The sequence below is a fragment of the Lepidochelys kempii genome, chromosome 7 (genome assembly GCF_965140285.1).
Source record: "Lepidochelys kempii isolate rLepKem1 chromosome 7, rLepKem1.hap1, whole genome shotgun sequence".
In the NCBI taxonomy this organism is placed as follows: Eukaryota; Metazoa; Chordata; order Testudines; family Cheloniidae; genus Lepidochelys; species Lepidochelys kempii.
In genome coordinates, this window is record NC_136386.1 from 20,499,028 (window position 1) to 20,520,706 (window position 21,679).

The 21,679-nt window shown below is 44.4% G+C and overlaps 1 protein-coding gene across 3 annotated transcripts in view; it reads left to right on the top strand.

Moving 5' to 3' along the window:
* Positions 1 to 21,679, top strand: part of GRIP2 (glutamate receptor interacting protein 2) — a 482,998-nt gene that overhangs the window by 403,927 nt on the left and 57,392 nt on the right. For all 3 annotated transcript variants that reach the window (XM_073351294.2, XM_073351297.2, XM_078853578.1), the window contains exons 3-8: positions 6,201 to 6,336; positions 7,208 to 7,353; positions 8,758 to 8,844; positions 9,162 to 9,237; positions 9,694 to 9,839; positions 20,849 to 20,996. In XM_073351294.2, coding sequence (XP_073207395.1) covers positions 6,201 to 6,336; positions 7,208 to 7,353; positions 8,758 to 8,844; positions 9,162 to 9,237; positions 9,694 to 9,839; positions 20,849 to 20,996 — 739 coding nt within the window. The remainder of the gene's footprint in view (positions 1 to 6,200; positions 6,337 to 7,207; positions 7,354 to 8,757; positions 8,845 to 9,161; positions 9,238 to 9,693; positions 9,840 to 20,848; positions 20,997 to 21,679) is intronic.

Here is a 21,679-nt window from a genome sequence, read left to right on the forward strand (position 1 = left end):
AGAAGTGGGGGGTAGGAGGTAGAGGGGAAGGCAGGAGGAAAGAAGTGGTGAGGGTGATCAGCAAATGTCTTGCTAGTTCGTTATTTTATTGGATTTGGTAGAAATAACTATGCACATTTGCCTGTCTCCCCAGTAACTTTTGTTGTTCTGTTGGCTGCTGTTATCTGTTACTTGGTGACACTTCCTTGCCTATTTTATTTGGTAACTTTTTTTACCCCTTGCCTATTAATTCAAGTTTATAAAACCTTCACAGAAGATTAGGGTTGGAAGAGACCTCAGGAGGTCATCTAGTCCAACCCTCTACTCAAAGCAGGACCAACACCAACTAAATCATCCCAGCCAGGGCTTTGTCAAGCCTGACCTTAAAAACCTCTAAGGAAGGAGATTCCACCACCTCCCTAGGTAACGCATTCCAGTGCTTCACCACCCTCCTAGTGAAAAAGTTTTTCCTTATATCCAGCTTAAACCTCCCCCACTGCACCTTGAGACCATTACTCCTTGTTCTATCATCTGGTACCATTGAGAACAGTCTAGATCCATCCTCTTTGGAACCCCCTTTCAGGTAGTTGAAAGCAGCTATCAAATCCCCCCTCATTCTTCTCTGCTGCAGACTTTCCCCTTCCACTTGTCCTGATCAAGGAGCCTTAGTCTATCAGCTCCCCCATTGCTGCCCCATGAGACGTACGGACACCCTCCACTCTGCCATTCGCTCCAGAGGTCCTTGCTCAATGGACAAGTCTACAAGGTAGTCTGGTGGTGTGATTGCAGCACGTGTAGGTGAACTCAAGCTAGCTCACTAAAAATAGCTGTGAAGCTACAGTGGCACAGGCCCGTATAAGCCCACCCAGGATCCTGGGTACACGCTCAGGCGAATGACCTGTGCTGCCATGGCTTTACTGCTGTTTTTAAAGAGCTAGCTCAATCAAAGCTAGCTTGGTTATGTCTACACAGACTCCTGTCACACCTCCTAACAGCAGTGTAGATGTACGCAGTGAGAAGACAAAAACCAGCCAGTTGCTCAGTCGGTGCATGATGATTGGAACCCGGTGAAAGGAGTTTGTGATCTAAGCCTAGTTCTGAATGGGCAAGTATCTGCAGCACAATTGGCAGCCTGTCTTGGAGGTACAGCTTGAAGCTGGGGATATGAATAAACTTGGAACTCGAGACTCCGTTTCGCTCTTAAATTTGGGCCCTGGTTGGGGCCTGTGGGCACTACAAGTGTACTGAAGCTGGCTGAAGACTGGAAACCTGAAACATTTAAAACTTCAAAGCTTTTTCTGTTTCACAGGATGCCAAACACTCGTTTTTGTATTTTTTGGGACTTTGTTTACACTGTATTTTTAATCAGAACCATTATCAAAATGGTGCTTGATGTTTTCCATTTGCCAAACCCAGGTTTTTCAGTAAATGGCTTACCAAATCCAGTAAATGAAAAAACTTCTATAACCGGTTTTGTTTTGTTTTTAAAAAGGCTTTGGAAAAATGGCAAAAAATTAAACCTTTTCAAGAAAAGGCTGGTGCGGGGAGGGCAGTTCCTGTGAAATTCTTCATTTTTAAAAACTTTTTGTCAACCTTTTACCAGGTTTAAAAATGTCATTGAGGCATCCTGGGAGCAAACACAGTGCTAAACACTGTGTGTAGATTGGGACTGAGATGTTTAGCAGCATGTCTGCTCTTCGTGGTCCATCCTGGGGTCACACTGTAGTTACTTGTGACCGATGTCCTCTAGGGTTAACCCTGACCATGAGCAATGTGAAATATGATTATGCCAACCTCTAAATGGTGTTTAACATTATGTTAGGTACCATGACTCCTCAGTCACATTCTAACATGATGTATTTTTTCAGTGCAGAAAAGCCAACAGGGGGCCAAAGATGTAGTGTAGCAATGGAGACACTTTCACTGCTGTTACTGGTGGTAGGCCTCTTCTGTAGACCATTACAATGCTCTTGAACAGTGTCAGATGGTCACGCTGGACAACGAACACACATTCTGAAAAAGATTGGGGCTTGGTAGCCTCATATTTGTGTTGAAAGATGAAAGTAAGAAAAGTAGAGAGAGGATCTGTGGGATTTGTACTGAATGTGTTTTTTGAGGAGCGGGGGTGGGACAGATATTTGGCCCTGCTCTATTGCTTTTGCACCCTTTGGGAGTCCTCAGGTGGAAACAAGCTAACGTAGCTAGCACTGTGCCTCCTGCTCTTGGCCTCCCTGGTGTAGTGGGTATTCCAGGGATGGGAGGGTTCATTCCCAGTCTGCACTGTGTTCTTGTGATCCTGGGCTGGAGCAAGAGACTATAGACTATTCTAACATGTCCTGGAGGTTCAATAAGTCCCTGACTGTATGTGAAGGGGACAAAAAGGTGTTGGAAAGCTGTGTTGATGTAACTTGTCCGTGACCTGGAGGGGGTCACTGTTAGGGATGAGAGGGTGATTAATTCACCAAGCCTGGCCAGTCACTGGTCTCTCTTCTGAGACTGTCAACAAAGGTGGTGGTAGTGAATTTTGATGGGAAGCCAGATTGGAACTCCAAATCATTTTAGATAGGCCACTGGTTAGGTGTTTCATAAAATGATTTTGGGGGTGGCTCTTGGGTGTCTTGCCAATAATTAACTATCTGGCTTGTCTTGTCTTAGGTATCTTGGAGGAGGGATAGCTTAGTGATTTGAGCATTGGTCTGCTAAACCCAGGGTTGTGAGTTCAATCCTTGAGGGGGCCATTTAGGGATCTGGAGCAAAAAAAAATTGGGGATTGGTCCTGCTTTGAGCAGGGGATTGGACTAGATGATCTTCTGAGGTCCCTTCCAACTCTGATATTCTATGATTGGAAAACCTAGATCCCATTTAGTCAGCTTACTTAACGGACATTGTTTATCTTGACAGATAGATAGAAAAACAATTCTCCAATTTCATTCTAGGTGTTGAGTTTCAACTTGAACCCGGAGGATGGATAATTGCACAATGGGATTTCTCATTTTTAACACTTGTCAAGGACCAAAATCAAGCCCCATTGAAGAATTAATAATTACCCCTTGTGGCTCCATCTGTGTTGATCGGTAGTCTCTTTAGTCAAAAGGAAATTTGCAAGATCATGCCAGATGGCATTCTGTTTAGAACAGCAGGGAATAGTGGGGAAAGTTTCTGTCAGTTACTGAAATCCTGGATTGGTGAATTGAAAACTGTTACTGTACTTGGCGGTGGATCAAAACTGTTTGAGTTTAAAGACCAGGAGCATAATGGACATAAAATTTGAGTGGATCAACACTTGCCATGTTAAATGGGGACACAGCAGAGATTGAATACCTTCCAAACAATGCTCGATCACAAAGAGGTTCCCCACTCACATTAATCAAGTGCATAGGCTCCTGGTGGCGGCGGAGGATCTGCTTTACAGAACAGCAACATGCAGAGTGACTTAAAAGAAATTGCACCTTGCTTTGTTACTGTGACATTGCACAAAGAGCAAAGTGCCAGCCAGACCTCGCAGACTGATTGTTATTTGGCACCACACCATATTAAAACGATGATGTATACTCTGAGCAAAAGGGGAAAAAACAACCCTACAGTTGCAGAGAGCTACTGTAGTGATAAATGATTTCCGAGATTTCCAGGGCCTGAAAATGCAAACTGTACACATCTTTAAATGTTCCCCCTCTCTGTAGCAAATCTCATTTGAGCCTGCTGCATTATTCCATCCAGACAAACTCATTTTTGACTATTCACTGTAAAGATGCAAGATTTTAGCTTGTAGCCTCCAAAGCCCTGATCTGGAGTTGCTCTTCACGGTGCATTGCAAGTGGCCAGCGTCCCCTTCTTGCGAGTCTTTTCTGTATCACACAGCATATTTTTCTCTTAAGGTTAGAAATTGTCTTTTTAAAAAATTGTAAATGATCTTAATGCTCATAAAAAATGGAGACTAATCGCTCATAGCGTAGACAGATTCTATGCAAGTTTCCTATACCGAGCTCTGTCAAGACACCCAAGGTTTTTTTTGTTTTTTCCAGTGTCTTCAGCTGTTCCTAGTCTTCTGCCTGAGCAAAGAGAGCCCATAATATGCTGTTTATGTCATGCGGACAAACAGCCCCAAGAGGCTAGTCTGAGACTGTCCGATTCAGCTGCAACCCAGTTGAGATTTGCATCCCAGGGTCCAGAGATAGGCAATGCCCTACCTCTCCCTCTGTGCCAATGCAGGGCGCGTTTGAAAATTCCACCAATATTTATTTTCCTTCTGCTTCCCTGTCCATGTAAAATACCAAAATGCAAATCGTTGGGGAGTCTGGCTTTAAACCCTTCAAACACTAGGTGTAAGGTGTCAAAAACTGGCACCAATTAACAGTGTTTAACATTTGTTGTGTATGCAACGGCAATATTGTTCCCCAATTGCAAAGAAACAAAAATTCATACTTAAAATAATTGAAGGGGCAGGGGAGGGAAGAATGTAATGTCCACAGGAAAAAGAGAACTGACGTTAACACAGTAGACAAGGGGATTAAGTACCACATAATTGACTCTGTTATAAATATTTATAACCATTATGTCTTGTAAAACATACTCTGCCTATATCCATTATAAGTGTCCAATACTTTTGACTCCAGCTGGGTATGGAAAATGTCAAAACATCTGTGACAAGTCAGGCAAGCTGAGGAAGGGTGGAGTACAGGTGCAGTTGAGAACTATCCTAAATGAAAGGATTTCATCCATCCTCCTCATCTCCCTAGCCACCTGTTCATATGCCAACAGAATCTGACTCCTTCCCATCTCATACCCTGCACTTACCAAATCTTACCACTCCTTCCACCACAAAATTTCTAAGATCAATCATGTGTTATCTGTCCAGGCCCACATCTCCTCTCTTGATTTATTGTGACCTCCTCTTCCCCAGCCTCCCTCACACTCACACTACCCCTCTCTGGTCCATCTGCTGCTGAGACAATCGCTCTTGGCCCTTGCTCTGGCCTGATCACACCACATTTGAATCCCTCTGCAGCCTCCCTCTGTTTTACTTGATCAAGCTCCAGCTTCTCGTCCTCGCACACATGGTCCTTTGCAGCTCTGCTTCCTCCCCACAGCACCTTTTTCCATCCCACCGCTTATACACGGAATACTTTTCCTCAGCTGATCCAGACAGCCACTCCTACGCCAAATCTCTCCTCAGAAAATACCCTTACAGGCCTTGAAGTAGAAGTATGTCCCCACAGCAGCTAGACGCCTCACAGGGTCCTAAAGCAAAGTCTACCCAGCATTGAAACAACCCTGCAGCCCAAGCCCGAGTCAGCTGGCACAGGCTGTGTAGACACACACCCCAGAAATCAGCCAATTTAATGATGCACTGAGAGGGCAGATAAGATGAGCTGGCATTTTAGTTATCATTTATGTTTTTAAAAGTTGCATATAAAATCAACTGTGTGCATATTTGGTTGCATCGCACTACTCACCTCAACTTTTGTACATCACTTGTTTTAGTATATAAGCTGACAGGGCTAGTCAATTATCTTTTGTCAAGGTTCAGATTTCTTGGTCAAGGTATAGTCAAGGTCCAGACTCCAGAGAAACATTTTTCACACCGCAATAATGATGGTGATAAGTAAGTAAAAAGATTTTGCAGTCATTCAAAAATATCTGGCAGTCCGGATTTAGCCCATGGTCCACCTATTGACTACCCTGAGGAGTATGACTTGAGACAACACCCACCATAACTGGATTCTGATTCTGTTTGGAGCCTCTGGGCACTAGTGTAATATAAACATTTAGTCGTAGTAATTGTTTACAATGTGGTTCAGGTTACTCCCAAGCATCAAATGTCTAAATAGGTACAGATATTTTGTCACGATCCAAAATAGGTAGGAGTGTCCTGGAAGAAACCATAAATTTCTGCCTGAGTTTCCCTAAAAGGAGATATTGCTTCCGAAGAGAAAAGGGAGAAATGAAATGAACAAGTTGACAGGAAAGAGAACCATCCTATTGTCGTCTTTTTTTCTTCGCCCTCTCTTCTCCCTTTCCTCTACCCTTCTGCTGCTGCTATCCCCGTCTCATTTTTTTTCTGTCTCTCCCCCCCCCCCCCCAAAAAAAAAAAAAGAAATTAACTAGTTCTATGCTCGGTCCCACCATGCACTGGGATATAGTGCTCCCAGGGTGTGAGCCAAAGGTACCTTCCTGAGACTTTCGCAGTTACAGTTTGATTTGTTTCTGATATTTATCTTCAGAGGAATTCAGAGGGGTCACCATTGTGGAGCTGATTAAGAAAGAAGGAAGCACCCTTGGCTTAACTATATCCGGTGGCACAGACAAAGATGGAAAGCCAAGGGTCTCAAACCTGAGGCCAGGAGGACTGGCAGCAAGGTGAGAAAATCTGTGTTATATGTGGATGTATTGAATATGTATAAGGACAAGTGAGTTGTCCTTGGATTATTTTGTAATGGTACCAGGAGATGTAAAGTTGTTCATCTCATAGGAAAAGCCTGTTGTTCCAGTCAGAGTTTATTTCCTATGATCCATGCAGTGATCAAGAAACAACATTTTAGAACAGGTTTTGGAATGCTTAAACCAAACAAGTTTCTGTGGTTTCTCTCAATCCCATCAGTTACTAACAAAAGTGGTTCCACAAAACCCAGGCAGTTTTATTTTTTAATGTATCTAAGTAGTAGATTACGTACTGACTCGGGTGAGTGAATACACTTGGCCTAATTCTGAACCAACTCGAACACTGGGGGCTTAAGTTTAACTCCAGCACTAAGATTGTCATTGTAGGATTCATGATCAACTAGGAGACCGTGGAGAGGAGTGAGGGAGAAGAAACGGTGAAGGGGGGAGAAAAGGGCAGGGAAATAATAGAGTAATTTTGCAGGGAGCCAGCAGAAAGAGGAAAAAACAGAATTTGTCTTGTTTGCTGGAACTTTTTCCAGAGGTTGCACTTGACATTGGTCTCTGGTTTTCCCATGATAACCTCTCACAGCGAAGTGAGTGGCGTGGAGGGAAGTTGCAAAGATGTATTTTTCAATTATTATTATTTGTCTGAATCTAAAGGTTTGCCCCTAGAAAAATAGTCGATGGGCACATTTTCCAGCCAAGTGGAAATATTTCATATTCCTTTTGATAATACAGCTAAGATTGGTTAATTTGGGGTGGCATTTTTTACAAAATGCTCCAGTAGAGAAGATGTCCCAGGCAGAACATAATGGAGAATCTTATTGTTGCTGTTGTTTCTTTACAGAAGTGATCAGTTAAACGTTGGAGACTACATCAAGTCAGTGAATGGGATTAACCTGACTAAACTGCGGCATGACGAAATTATAAGCCTGTTGAAGAATGTAGGGGAAAAGGTGGTACTGGAGGTGGAGTATGAACTGCCCCCAGCTGGTGTGTGTCTCTAAAATAATGTTACTTTCTTTGCTTGACTGTCTTATTCTGTGTTACAGATGGGATTTGTTTGTTATGCCCTTTACCACAAAGAATGTTTAATGGGGCAGCATTATGTTCTGTCTTCATCCGTCTGTGAAACATTGGTAGAGGTTGCAGATCCACTCTTCAAGTGCAATTAGTTCTCTCTATTTCCAGCATAGCTGCTGTCTGCTCATGCACGCTGGCTGTGACTTGGCAGCAAATCCCTGATCTGCGTCCCCCCCGCCCTCTGTTGTTGGTTTTTGTTTTTTTGGTTTTTTTAAGTGTATCGTGGTTGTAGGAAAGTATTCAGAATCCTAACTGCCCATTAACTACACCTCTCTGCTTTCTCAGTTTAACTGTATTAAATGTTGTTTCTTCTGAGCACTTTCATTTACTACATGTCTTCAACAGGTAGGCTGAAAAACTATGTTCTGTAGCTAGAGAGTCTTAAACCCAGATGTAGATGAACCAGTTCATCTACAAGAAGGATTCTGTTACGAGGGCTGGAAATTTTTGGCTTAATATTTATTATTAAGAACAAAGCAATAATGCAAAAAAATCTTGGAAAACACATTCATTGAGGCCTTTCCACCATAAGAATGATACTCACAATATTGACGTCCCCTGTGATTTCACCCTCCCCCCCCCCCCCCCCCGGAAAAAAATAACTAACCACCCCCCAAAAAAAAATCTTGAAACAAATCAACCTGAATCAGAAAGGAAAAGTAAACTAATAAAATTAATCCCTCATTCTACTGAGCATGCTCACTTTTAGTGTGTCTGAGATTCTTTCACCCTACATCTCCCTAAACTAGTTGCGTAAAGGACCCAAAGTGAGGGAGATTGGCAGAAAGCACCATTAATGGTAAAATGAATACACTCCTTAATGGCTGCGCATCAGAGAATGGGCATTTTTTGTTATTCTTCATTCACTGTACTTTCTTGACCTTAAATGGAGCAGTATATTCAGCATCAAGTTACTGATTTTCCCCTAGGATCAGTTTAAAGCATTCACTTCCTTTTTTTCACCCCTCTAGAAGTCAAAATGTGTGTGTGTGGGGGGGAAATCCTCATTACTAAAAGGTTGGTTTAGGATTTTTTTAGGTCAACAGTTGACTGTGTTTGTGTTTTAATTAAAAACATGAAGAATTTTTCATCTCTGACTGAGGCTGCTGGCTTTTGAATGGCATTGAACACAGTGAAACTGGCTGAGATATGGCAGGGTTTCACTTTAGTGTCAAAGTATTAGTGTAGGCAGATTTGGGGAAATCTAGAATATAAATGAAGCTGTATTTTAATGCTATTATTTCCTAGTCTTAAGAGGAAAAGGCACTTATGTTTGGGTTACAGGCATCTTTCTCCTTTTCCTCCCACATATAGCACCGGAGAGCAGCTCTGGCATTATTCCAAAGACCATAGAGGTGTGTCTGTACAAGGAGGGCAACAGTTTTGGCTTTGTGCTAAGAGGTCAGTGACTTCTCAGAGGAGGATAATAAAGACTGGATGTACAAAATATTGGTTGGGGTGCCTCTGAGAATGGGGGAAGGAAAGGGATGAGTGAAATGAGTGTTGAAAATCTTGTATGAGAAACAAAACTCTGCCTTGAAGTACGTGCTGACCAACCTTCAAGGATTGCTGGCTGGCTAGCCAGAGTCGTATTTGCTTGCAAGTTTTGTCCGCTATTAAATGAAAAATGTGTCTAGTCCCTCAACACCCCTATTAAGACAATAAGGGTATTCAGCTCTAGAGATTAGTTACTCAAGGCTTTTCTGGTTTTTTTCTAGGGGGAGCCCATGAAGATTGGCACAAATCCAGACCATTAGTACTCACCTACGTGAGGCCAGGTGGCCCTGCAGACAGGTAATGCTCACGTTTTATCTTCTTTCCCAATGGAGGTTAACAAAATGTATGCACAGCTCTAACCAGACGTCAGGATATAAAAGCCCATCTCATCTGTCTCTCCTGGGTATTTAATTATGGCTTTCAATGTAGAGGTCTTGTAAAGTTGTAGTTGCTCTCCAAACATAGTCATAGGATGGCTATCTTGATATATCTTGGTCTCCTGTAGGGATGTGTGTGTGTTATGCCTAGGAGTACCTCTTCCAAAATGATCACTTAATTAGCTGAATGTAAATCTCTCAGGGGCCACCATTGGTATGATAGAGGGTAATGTAGTAAGGGATCTGAGGCAGTCTCTTTATTCTCATATTGCTAATTAAACACGATGGACATCAGACTATAAACTATTGTCCAGGGGAATGTTCAGATCATGTTTGATTGAGTTTTGTACTGAATTCTACCTCTGGCTTCCTTTAGGGAGGGGTCCTTGAAAATTGGGGACAGGCTGCTGAGTGTTGATGGGATTCCCCTTCACAGTATAACTCATGCTGATGCGCTGAACATCCTGCGTCAGTGCAGCCAGGAGGCGCTCTTCCAGATCGAGTATGATGTCACTATTATGGGTAAGGACAAGCAAACTGGAGGGACTGAAAGAGCTGCTCTGGGGTGGATTTTTCAGTGGGTGCCTGGGAGGCTAAGTACTTGCTCTTAGAGTTATGCCAACTGCATTAGTTGATTTCAGTGAGAAATCACTGAGTAAGGTACTTCTCAACATAGGAAAGGCAGAGTCTGGCCCATGGTTGGTAGAGCTCTGAGTAGGTTTAGATGATAAAGGGGTTGAACTGCTGATACTCCGTTTTCATCAGTGATGGCAACAGTGGCTCTTTTTATGAGAGGAAATGATTAGTGTGGACAAGGCACAGACAGGAAGTCCCAGGGGCTGGGGCTGAAGAGGTACAGAAATGGGAGCTGTGTGCTGTCTGGGAAGACCGCAAATGCCTGTTGTAAATCTGGGCAGAAGACAGACTAATTGACTAATGGATACTGGGCATGGACATATTTTGGTTCGGGAGCTTGAACATGTCTCAGTTTAGGGATCAGAGTAGCAGCCGTGTTAGTCTGTATCCGTAAAAAGAAAAGGAGGACTTGTGACACCTTAGAGACTAACCAATTTATTAGAGCATAAGCTTTCGTGAGCTACATGCATCCGATGAAGTGAGCTGTAGCTCATGAAAGCTTATGCTCTAATAAATTTGTTAGTCTCTAAGGTGCCACAAGTCCTCCTTTTCTTTTTTCAGTTTAGGGAGGTTCAGTTTCAGGGGGTTTAGTTCAGATCAATTTCTAATAGAAACAAGAAGTGGTCAGTGGAAACTCTCAATTAAAGAACACCTGCTAGAAAGGGACAGAGGATGAGGAGGTATTTCTGAACGATTTCCTTAAGGGTCTGAGTTTCAGACCATGGGGGAGGGGTTGTGGTTAACTGCTGTATAACAACTTAGAGCTGCTCTTTAACACACACATTACTTCCGTGAGCATAGTTAATGGGTTTAAAGTTATCGGAGTCCAAAGCTGTGTTGGCTATGGAAGCTCAGCGAAGTGTGGTTAGATTCTGATGCCAGGCACAATTCTTGAGAGGGGTTTCTGCCACTGCCAGAGTCACAAGCTGGACCAATTATTTCTGGAGCCTTTTCTGCCAACCCCATGTAGCAGGTCAGCATGTCTGGAGCCAGCAAGAGAAGAGGCTAATGAGGTCAGATTGTTTCCTGATTTGCCAGCCAGGTGGGAAATCAAAGGTGGCTGCAGTCCAGAGAGCATTAATGAGTTTTCTCAAGGAGAAAAGGATTAGAGGGCTATAGAGCTGTTTCCCAAGTTGAAATCTTTTGAGAGCTTTGCACAATGTTTTTGGTGTCATAAGAAGATGTCTCCAGAATTATTCACTCAGAGAAACAAAATGTCAGAGGGTTGTTGTTTTATTTGTGCCCCCCCCCCCACGCACACTCTTAAAATCTCTCTTCTCCCATTCCTGTTTCTCCTGCTTTCAACAAAAACTCCTCACAAATAAATACAGTCCACAGTCTCTCCTCAAGAGAGACCCAGGGGTGTTGGAAGGCATCTCTACTCTGACTTGCATTGGCAGAGGTGTGTGAAAGAAGCTTGCACACTAGTTACCTGCCCTCTGCCTGCCTCTATCCACATTTCAAATGCAGTCTCACTTTCATAGTTTATCTAGTGCCACAAGGTTTTTGAGCCCTGTAATAGGGTGTAACAGGGCCAGATGCCTGGAGCCGGCCAGGCCAGGTAATTAATCAGATATGGCTATGAAAGGAATAGATGCACCTTATAAAGAGCTGCAGCAAATGGCTGGGAAAAGCGGGTGTCTGCAGAGAGAATCTACAGGCAGACCCTTGAGCAGGGGAAAAACTCCAGGAAGAAAGGCTCAGGAGAGCAGCCCTGTGGCCACTGTCCTGCGTAAGGGTCAGAGAACTGGGAGAGAACTGAGCATGAAGAAAGCCAAGGGCCTGCAGAGTGGCAGAGGAGATGTTTGCTGCTGATCTCTTCGAGTGCTTCGGTGAGGGAAGGCCAAAGGAAGTACCTTGTGTGCTGTCCCGAAGAAGAGATAGGGAGCAGAGAGAGAGAACCCAGGAGGCACAGGACTTGTATTAAGCCCAGAGCAGGTGGACATTGTTATTGTCTTGTTTGAAGAAAGACTGAAAAAGAGTCAAGAGTGGAAAAAATGTGGCAGACTTTGAGGTGTTTTGAGTTACAATAATGAGTGTAGTTTGTCTTTGAGACATGTAATAAGAAGTTACCCCATGATAAGGGTCCTCTACCCACAAAAGTGTATTTCAGGAGTGTTTGGATTGACACTAGGAAGGGAGGGGAAACTGAGGCTAGGTGCCTGTGGGGTGCCATCCACCCATGAGAGGGCACCAGAGAGAGGCCTGACATGGAACAAGTCCTTTCCACTGTTTCTGTGGTATTCTTTATCACTCTAGTTTATTTGTAGTTTTCTGAATAGTAGCAGTTCCAGAAATCTCAATAGGGAAGATCCACTGCCGCCTTAGTTGTTGCTATTTTTCAGCTGTCTTTTGGACAATCAGGTGAACTGGATTAAGGAATGCTCTGCAGAATGGAATGCTTGTGTAGAACTTCATGACTCCAAGTGTCTGTGCAAATGCAAACAGCTAATGGTGGGTGAGAAGCAGGCTTTTAAGATACATCCTAGGTTCATATTTTGCAAAGGGTTGATGGTTTTAAAACTTGACTTAGTCACACTAAGAGAGATCAGTTCAAGTCTCTTGCATTTCTTCATAACTTTACACCTAAATATTAGGGAAGGAACATAGAACAGTGGTCTGACTTGGTACAGCCAATCTGAGCTGAGTCCATATATATAGGACAGTTTCTCCATAAAGAGTTATTCTAATTCTGTAGAAGTGGAATCAAGATGTACTTTTCTTGCTTTCGTTGTCTGAGACAGGAATGACAGAGCTTTTATTATTATTATTATTTTATGGGAAGCACAAAAATGTCACTTATTGTTTTAAATGTTGCCGTCTAAAGAGGACGGTTCACCAGCCTTCCACATGGGAAGTGGGGTAGGAGAAAGGTGTGAGACACCAAAATAGTAGCTAATATGCGAGCAAACTTCCCCTGCCACTAGTCCTGTGGAGAGTAATGTTTGTTCCTTTTGTTTTTGATTGCTTCTCAGCATCATTGAACATAACTTAATGTGAAATTATTTTAACTCTTCATTACTGTAATCCAAATATGGGAGGGGAGATTATGCTATTTCTAAGCTTCTGTCCATTGGGCAAATTCATTTTTTGGACTAGCGTTTTACATTTTTAGGTGGGGCAGAGAAACCATTAGAAGTCCCCTCTCTTCTGCTCTCCATGAAGGCAACAGTCTCCCCACAGAAGGTGCATGTTTACAAATGTGCAACCAATGTGCTGTGAGGACCTTCTGTCTACAGAGCTGGCAAGGCTGCCCATGGCTCAGCAGATGCTGGCTTCGCCCCCTGAAGCAGGAGGGAGCATTTTTAGTTATACTGATTTAAAGTGAATTAAAAATGAGTCTTTAATTGTCCCTCCGTGGTTTTTCCTTTAATTTAGTTTTTACAGTTGCTTACTTTATCGCATGTTCCTCTCACGCTGGTTAACTCTTCCTGAGATTGTTTTGGTCTGAAAGGAGAAATAACCTTAATTCTTTCAGAAAGTAATAAAGGGAAAGCATGTGTTGGGAGTGTGGATTTTCTCCCTCCCTCATTCAACTGTTAGTTCCTAGTTTGCTCCTGAAGTAGGGGACATGGACCTCCAAGGGGCCAGGATGAACGCTGGCAAATTAATAATTTGTACAGATTGTGTTCTCCATCTGAGGACATCAAAAACCTCTTGCAAACATTCAATTAAATAGTCCCCATTTTACAGCTGGGAAACGTAAGTCACAGAGCATCTGAGTGACTTGTCCAAGGCCCTACAGCATATTGGTGACAGAGCTAGGACTCGACCCCAGAGCTCCTCACACATGGTCATTGCTATAACCACTAGGCTTTGCTCCTTCCAGTTGAGCTGGCAGGAAGATGCTGAAGTGCCTCTAGTACTTCCTGATACTTCACTGGGGCCATGGAGATCCATTTGCCTGAAGCAGTGAAGCAAATTAACTTGCACACTGATAAGCTATCTGGGAAAATGTAAAATATAAGAAGTGGTGAGGACTGACTGCTGTGGAGTGCAGGTATTGTTTTGATTGCTGTCCTTCGTAGGAGCCCAGTCAGTAGAAGGTGCTGAGAGGATCTTCTGAATCCTGGCATTTCCCAGGTGCACAGGCAGTGTGGTCAGCACTGCCCACTTCTGAGAGCAGCGGGGTTCCAGACAGCTCTTCCAAATGCAGGGAGATTGCAGTAGTGCTCCATTGCTGCAGGACTTTCCCACCTCAGCAGATGTTTCACCTGGAGGAGGGAAGAGGGGAAGCAACTATGCGCCAGGGTTTTTCACCAGTGGAAACCTGGGTGGAACTGGGCCACAGGGTGTGCTCTTTTAACTGGTGCTTTCACGGCTAAATTGCTACCTTAGCTGAGTTTTTTCAAAGCCACCTAAGGAGTTAAATTGGACTCCCATTAAAATGAATAGGAATTCAGTGTCCAAATCCCGAAGGCAGCTTTGAAAGTCTTTGCCCTGCTATTTACTGTAGCATTTGTCTAGCAACAGAAGTAGCAAACGTTTTCCTGCGTCAACATTGTATTTCATGGGCTCTTCTAAAGCAATATGCATCATTTAAATAGTGACTTTGTAAATAAGCTGTATCTGCTGCTGCACAGAGCACGGGGCTGAAGGCTTTTAAGATTGACTCACAGTTTGGGGAAGCTATCTGCTGGAGAAGATGAATGGACAGAGGGTTGCTGTGTTCTCCACCCTCTCTCCTTTCCCAGCTGCCTACCAGCCCACTAACATTAGCTGGAGACTACAGTTCTGTGTGGCTCTCCTGGTGAGAAAGCAGAGAGAGACTAATGTCCTTCAGCATTAAATGAACAGTTGACTGCTCTACGTGAGCTGAGTGGTGGCAGTGTCCGTCTGCCCTTCAGGGGTGACCCATGAAACTGTATAAACTTGCATGAACTCTCGGAACCGAATGAATTTGCAGCTGACTTAGTGTAAGCCAGCAGCAGGAAGCTCTGCATGGAGCTGCGTTTGCAGCGTGGGACATGCCTTTTCTCCCTGCTCTCCTCACGGTGCATGCTTGGCTGCCAGTGCATCTATCCATAGGGAGTTTAACAAAACTGGGAGGGAATCAAGAGCTCCATGCAAAACAGAGAAGAAATGCAGTAGTGCCTTCTCTGTATGTGATTGGGGACCAAGGGTCTTAAAATGCAGCCACAAAACCCCGCCTGTGGGCCGGTTGGCTGACAGGTTCTCCCCGTACTTGGGAAACGTTTGTATGGGCAGACTGAACTGAACCAAGAGGACACTGATTCCGTAGCATCCATGAACTCATCCATGAGTAGCCTGTCAGCTGGCAGCCAGTTATCAAAATGTGCCTGGGGTCTGGTCAGCCTGCTGTGGTCTGATTGGGATGCTTCTCCTCCAGGTTGACGGGAAGGTGGATTTATTATACCTAAGCAACCTTGATGGTGTTTAATGCTTTGTTTTTGCAGGAGAACATTAGGATTTATGAGATTCTTGGGAACGACCTAAAGGTTCAGGCAGCTCTTAGAAGCTAGTGCTGGGCAGCTAGTGCTGGGCAGCCAACCAGGGGTTGGGTTCCGTATGGAGAAGCGTGGGAAGGATTCGGCAGCATTTGTGAACTATTAACATCTCTTTGAATCAGCTTGAAGCCTCATCAAGGGCCTTTCTCCTGGTATACTTGAACCAGTGCTGAAATTCATAAGGCCCTGATCCAATACCTCATGAAGTCCACGGGAGCATTTCCATTCATTTCAGAGGCAGTTGTATCAGGCCGTAAGCACAGATGTTTATGACAGCGGCCGAGGAGTTAGGCTTTCGTTTGGGTGTTCTCCAGGCTAGTAAGGGGCTGTGTCAGCACCTGCCCTGTATCCCTGAGTGCTGCTGTGCTGTGCAGCTTTGGCTCGGCAGCCTGCTCACAATTGCTGTGGCCTCATCCACCAATAGCCCTTCCACTCCTGTGTCTCCCCCATACCGTCTCCCCTGCACTGTCCAGGCCCTCTAGTTGGATTGTCACAGAAGTTATGAGTTCACTGCCTCCGAAGAGACAGAGCACAAACCAGCCTGGTAGTTTAGCTGAGGACTTCACCCTTCAGCTGGACACACAGCACTGCGATGGTTTGGTAATAAAACAAGAGTCAGTTTATTAATAAGGAACAGAGATTTAAGTGAGAAGTAAAACCACAAGGCACAGCTACGGGTACAAGTAAAACAAAACACGCAGTGATCTGGCTGAAACTTAACCTACTTACAGTCTTTGTCTAAGCAGGTTTCTCACCTATAGTCGGGCTCCAGAGATTTCAGTCCCTTTGGGTGAAGATCTGCCTTTCTCAGAATACAAGAGTTCTGGCCTCTTGTGTCCCACAAGTTATGGCCTTTCTGATTCTGCTTATATTTCCTAAAGTCTATTGTCTCTGTTTCAAGAGCCAGGAAGGCTTCCTGCGGTGGAGGCTTCATCCCCCATCATAACAGTTAAGCAGTCTTCCCTCCCCACGCCCTGCTCATTTAGCTTGATGGCTTTGTTTGCCTTTTATGTAGATGTACTTCTCATTGTCCTCTGCAGTACTACCTGGCTCAATTGACAGTGGAAAACAGGCAAAACATCATTCCTTTGTCTAGGAGAGGCTGGGCTTACGCATTGCTTTCCATACACCTGTTAAGAGCATCTTTCCAGCACACATCTTTATGCACCGCCCGTACGTCCATCATACAATTAATTTCCCATGTGTTACCAGTTTGCATGCGATGCCTCACATGCCACCTTTTAGATACAGATTGTGACAACAGTGAGTAGGAGCAATGTATCAGCCTGATGTGAATGATGGTATGCTGTGCCCTCTGCCATTTGGCATGGAGGGATTCCCTGGATCACAATTGGATCATTTCAGAACCTCAAAGATTTTCTTCTAGAGAGAGGGGAAAGTGTGAGGGGAGAAAATTTTTCCTCAAGTTGGCACACCCATTCCTATCAGGAGATGGATGATTTTGTGCCCGAAACAGGGAATTGGGGGTCAGAAGGCTTCTAGTAGTCACATCTTTGCTACCAGTTGACTGACCATGTGTCCTTGCGTAAGTTGCTTATCTCTCAATGTCTTTGTTTCCCTATCTGTAAAATGGGGACCGTGATACCTCCCTCCCAGAGCTGCTGAGGGGCTTCATTGGCCATAAAGCATTTTGAGATCCCTATGTGAAAGTCAATATAATAGTGCAAGGTATTACTTGCTTTACCGGGACTTGGCTCCATTATTGATTAACAAAATATGACATGCATTAGAAAGCTGCTGTGTATCTTTAAGCTGTGCAGCAGTGGGCTCTGGTCTGTTAGTTCAGCAGTAATGGACGTATGGCCCTTGGCGGACACTGAAGGTTTGAGTTGGATATCTCTTAAGCTCTGAGCCGCCAAACAGCTAATTAAAACTGTGTTGGCTTGTGAGAGAGACTCTTACCAACAGTGAACTGTGCTTTACTCTGATCTGTAGTGGGATTGGGGTACCTTCCCCCTGTTACGGAGTGTAGCACCTAGTCTGCCTTGTTCTACCTATGCGGCATGCCACCCACCTGAAATGCCCAGATGACTAATTTTTTAGGGCTTCTTGACTATCCCTCTCTGCTGCTGCCACCAGCACCGTCTTTCCAGGCCTGAGGAAGGTGCTGAAGTGCCTAATGCCACAGTAACCTCTCCGTAGTGCCGAAGGGACCCATAGAAATTGATTCAATAATGTAATCATTCACTTTGCCTGCTGACTTTTCTCAACAATTCTTTTTAAATTAGTTTTGAACTTAATAGCCCTGTGCTAATTGCTCCGAACTAATTTTGCTAAATTGCAGGTGTCTGATCCTAATTTGGGAGAAGAGTAAATTGTCTTTCCCTAGCACAATGACACAAGTTTGAATGGCTGGTCTCTCTTCAACAAATGCCTTTTTAAAAAATGAACAGAGGGCAATCCCTGGTCACTGTCCTCGAGGTCAGCAGCATGTGGTGACCCAGGGCTTGTTTGCACTGGTTTTACGAATGGTATGTGTTTAAACTGATGGAGTTAACTCTGTGAAACTTTGTGTGTGGAAACTTTGTGAGCGGATTGCCCAGTATCTCCATGAGAGCTTCCTGGTGACCTCTGAGGCAGATTCCTGTGAAGCGAGGGAGTCAATCAACAGCCTGTTCCACCGCTCGGTGGTGGTACACACATCATACAGACACAAGCCTGCTTTCTGCAACCCTCCTGCCCCCAACAACTCTGGGATAGAGAAGAGCTCCTGGTATGCATCTCTGGCCTCTGAGTCGTTCTCTTCCTCTGGGTCCCCCTCCCCACTCCACATCCTCGTCCAAGATTTCCTCCTCCTGGCTCAGTCCACTCTCAACTGGCATGTGAGCCACCGAAGTATCCACACTGGACTTCGCAGTGGAGGTGGGGTCACCACCAAGTATCACATCCAGCTCTTTGTAGAACCGGCAGCTCGTGGGCGCAGCACTGGAGTGGCGGTTGCCTCCCGCGCCTTGTGGTGGGCGTTCTGCAGCTCCTTCACTTTGACCCTGCACTGCCGTGTGTCCCGGTCACGGCCCCTTTCTGTCATGCACTGTGAAATCTGTCCGTAGGTATCATAATTCCTACGGCTGGAGCGCAGCTGGGACTGGACAGCCTCCTCTCCCCAAATGCTGATGAGGTCCAGCAGCTTGGCATCGCTCCCAGCGGGGGATCGCCTGGTGCGTGGAGCCGGCATGGCCACCTGGAAAGATGCACTGAGACCACTGCACGCATCACCGAGCAAACAGGAAGGGAACTTTCAAAATTCCCAAGGAATTTACGGGGTGGAGATGACGGTTGGTCACCTGAGGGCAGGGCAGTAGAGTTCAAACCGATGACCAGAGAGGCGAGAACAGGCATTGTGGGACAGCTCCCGGAGGCCAATCGCAGCGCTGTAATCGCCCAGGGTGTCTCCACTGGCATGGAGGCGCAGTGCCCCCGGTGCAGAAAGCTCTGCGCCTCTCGTCCGGGGGGGAGTTTTTACAGCGCTGCAACTGTCCAGTGTCTGCACACTCAGTGGCTTGGCAGCGTGTGCAGCTCGGGAGTCACAGCGCAGAAAGCTGCTTTACTGCCCAGAAACTTGCCAGTGTAGATGAGGCCTAGCACACACAGGCTGCAAAACCAGTATCCTAAATCCCTCAACCCACATGGCTTAGCTCTGACCTGCAAGGTGCCTTGGGCTGTACCTCCATTGTTTGTACTCGGCTCTCTCTACTACCGAAAAGGACGTAATTTAATTGCTCCTTTCATTGAGTCTGAAAGAAAGTGTGACACCCGTTGACTTTAAGGAGGTTTGTGATTTGTCTGTGGATCAAAGTCTCACCTGATGCGCTGAAAGTTGCTAATTGGCACTAATGTTAAAAACTGTTTTAGCTCGAATCTTATTCAAACCAAGCTTAAACATGACTCCCAATTGGGAGTAAAAAGCCATTGTGAACAGGGTCTAACTGAGATCTAGAAAACTGAAGCTCTGCACATCTGGCAAAAGCCCAGGTGAAGGAAACTTCTGCTCACCTGGTTGTGTCCAGAGAGTTAGTTTTCAGAGTAACAGCCGTGTTAGTCTGTATTCGCAAAAAGAAAAGGAGGACTTGTGGCACCTTAGAGACTAACCAATTTATTTGAGCATGAGCTTTCGTGAGCTACAGCTCACTTCATCGGAGAGTTAGTGTCTATGAGGAATAGTGTAAAATCACAAGGAAGAACCATACATCAATGCGTTCCCATTTATCTGAAAGCTGGAGTGAGCCCTGTCTCCAATTGTAGTCAGATAACATCAGCACTTTAGTGTGTGTGCATATTGTAGAAGAGAAAAGCCTTGCCCAGAATAATCAAGGGCCTTGGAGGCCTCGAATGCAGGAATTCTCAGAGGTGATTCTATTAGCTGCTCTTTTGAAGCGGATGGCTGGCTTTCCGTGAAGCTCTCCGCCTACACACATCCCAGAGTGCTGGGGAGGGCTCCAACTCTGGCTGTGGACTGCATAGTGTAAAAACTTTTATCTGCTTCATAAATCTTGCTGCTTTACAATGGCTTTAGGTAATATCATAGGGAGGAGGGGGACCCTTATCTAGGCAGTCAGATGCCTGGTATCCAGATTTTCCCCCCCTCTCCTCTTGAAATAGTTTATTGGATATGAAGGGAGTTAAGATATGAATATATGAATCTTCCTCTGTCTCTCTCTCTGTCTGTCTGTCTATGTCTGAGCAGGAACAATCTCTAATACAACATCTGATGGTTAGTTGTAATGAAAACACATTTGCAGACATTAACAAATTACAAAATTTCCTCACTCCTGTCAGGTAATAGGTAAGTCTGGGTCTTTAGCCCCATTTTATAGATAGATAAACTGAGGCAGAGAGGTGAAATTACTTGTCCAAGGCCATAGAGGGAGTCTGTGCCAAAGCCATGATTACTGAGGAGTTCCTGGCTCCCAGTCTTAAGTGCAGACCCACTTGCCTTTCTCTGAATAGCTGGTAATATAGGATTCTATTCTCTTCCTGGGTTTCTTTGTACTTTTCTAGGAAGAGAACTAGTGCATTGTCTCTCCACTCTGCAACCCTCTCTAACCTCCCAGGAGACAAGCATTGTAGTTGCTTTTAATATTATTGATATAAGTATTACACGGTCTTAGAGTACTGTCTGGCCTGATCTTATTTCATCAATGTAATAAAAGGTGGTCATGTGGAAACTGGTGCAACTTTGTAATAGCTCTAGAACCTATTACCACATCTTTGTTTTGAAGCCACAGAACTTATGTATTGACACAAGAGGAAGTAAAGGTGCAGCAAGAGGCGGATAGAGAGAACTGGGTATTTAAGATTCCGTCTATACCGGTGAACGTGCAAATTACCTTGCCTTCCTCGATACTTTATAGTTGGCAAAACTGCAATAGAACTGTCTTAAAACTCCATGCTATTTTTGTTTTTCAGATACTGTAGCCAATGCTTCCGGTCCGTTACTAGTGGAAATAGCCAAGACTCCTGGATCTACACTAGGAATTACTCTGACAACAGGCACACATCGGAATAAACAGGTCATAGTCATTGACAAGATCAAGCCCGCCAGCGTGGTGGATAGGTATGAACCTGAGCAAGATGGCAGTGTTGCACTTGTCTTCTCTGCTGCTTACTTTGTTCCATTTGAGTTATATTCCACTTCTCCCCCATTGAAATGCACTAGTTTCTAGAAAAAATGTGTTTTTTTTTAAGCAATGTCCAAGGATTCTGTGCAAAATTGGTGGGATTAAAAAAAATCTCATTGGACTCTATTCATCAGCAACAAATTTGATCCAATGCATATGAGAATTGAGCCCAAATATGAAGTCTACATCTGAATATCTTCAAGCCTTGAGATGTTCAAAAATGTAGAGCTGATGTTTCTGGCTTGTGCCCATTTGTTATATACACTTTATTGCTTTATGCTAGGGTATAGGAAATACAGGCCTTTCTACAATCCTAGGTCATGATTAGTGTAATAGTCTTGTCATTGAATTCCTTCATTGGCTGCCAGGATTTAATGTACACCTGAAACTCGGCCTATATTCATAAAGAAGCTGGCTGGGTTTTCAGCCAACTTATCCTGTGGGTGCAAAATATTAGAATCTCATAGGTTTTTGATTTGGCTTCAACTGAACCAATCCAAACTTGATTGTCACCCTTTGAGCTTTTGGCTTCATTTGCTAGAAGCTGGAAATTTAAAGGGGAGATCAGAAAACTGAGAAGAAAACAGGTTCACATGAAAGCCCTGGTAACCAAAATTGC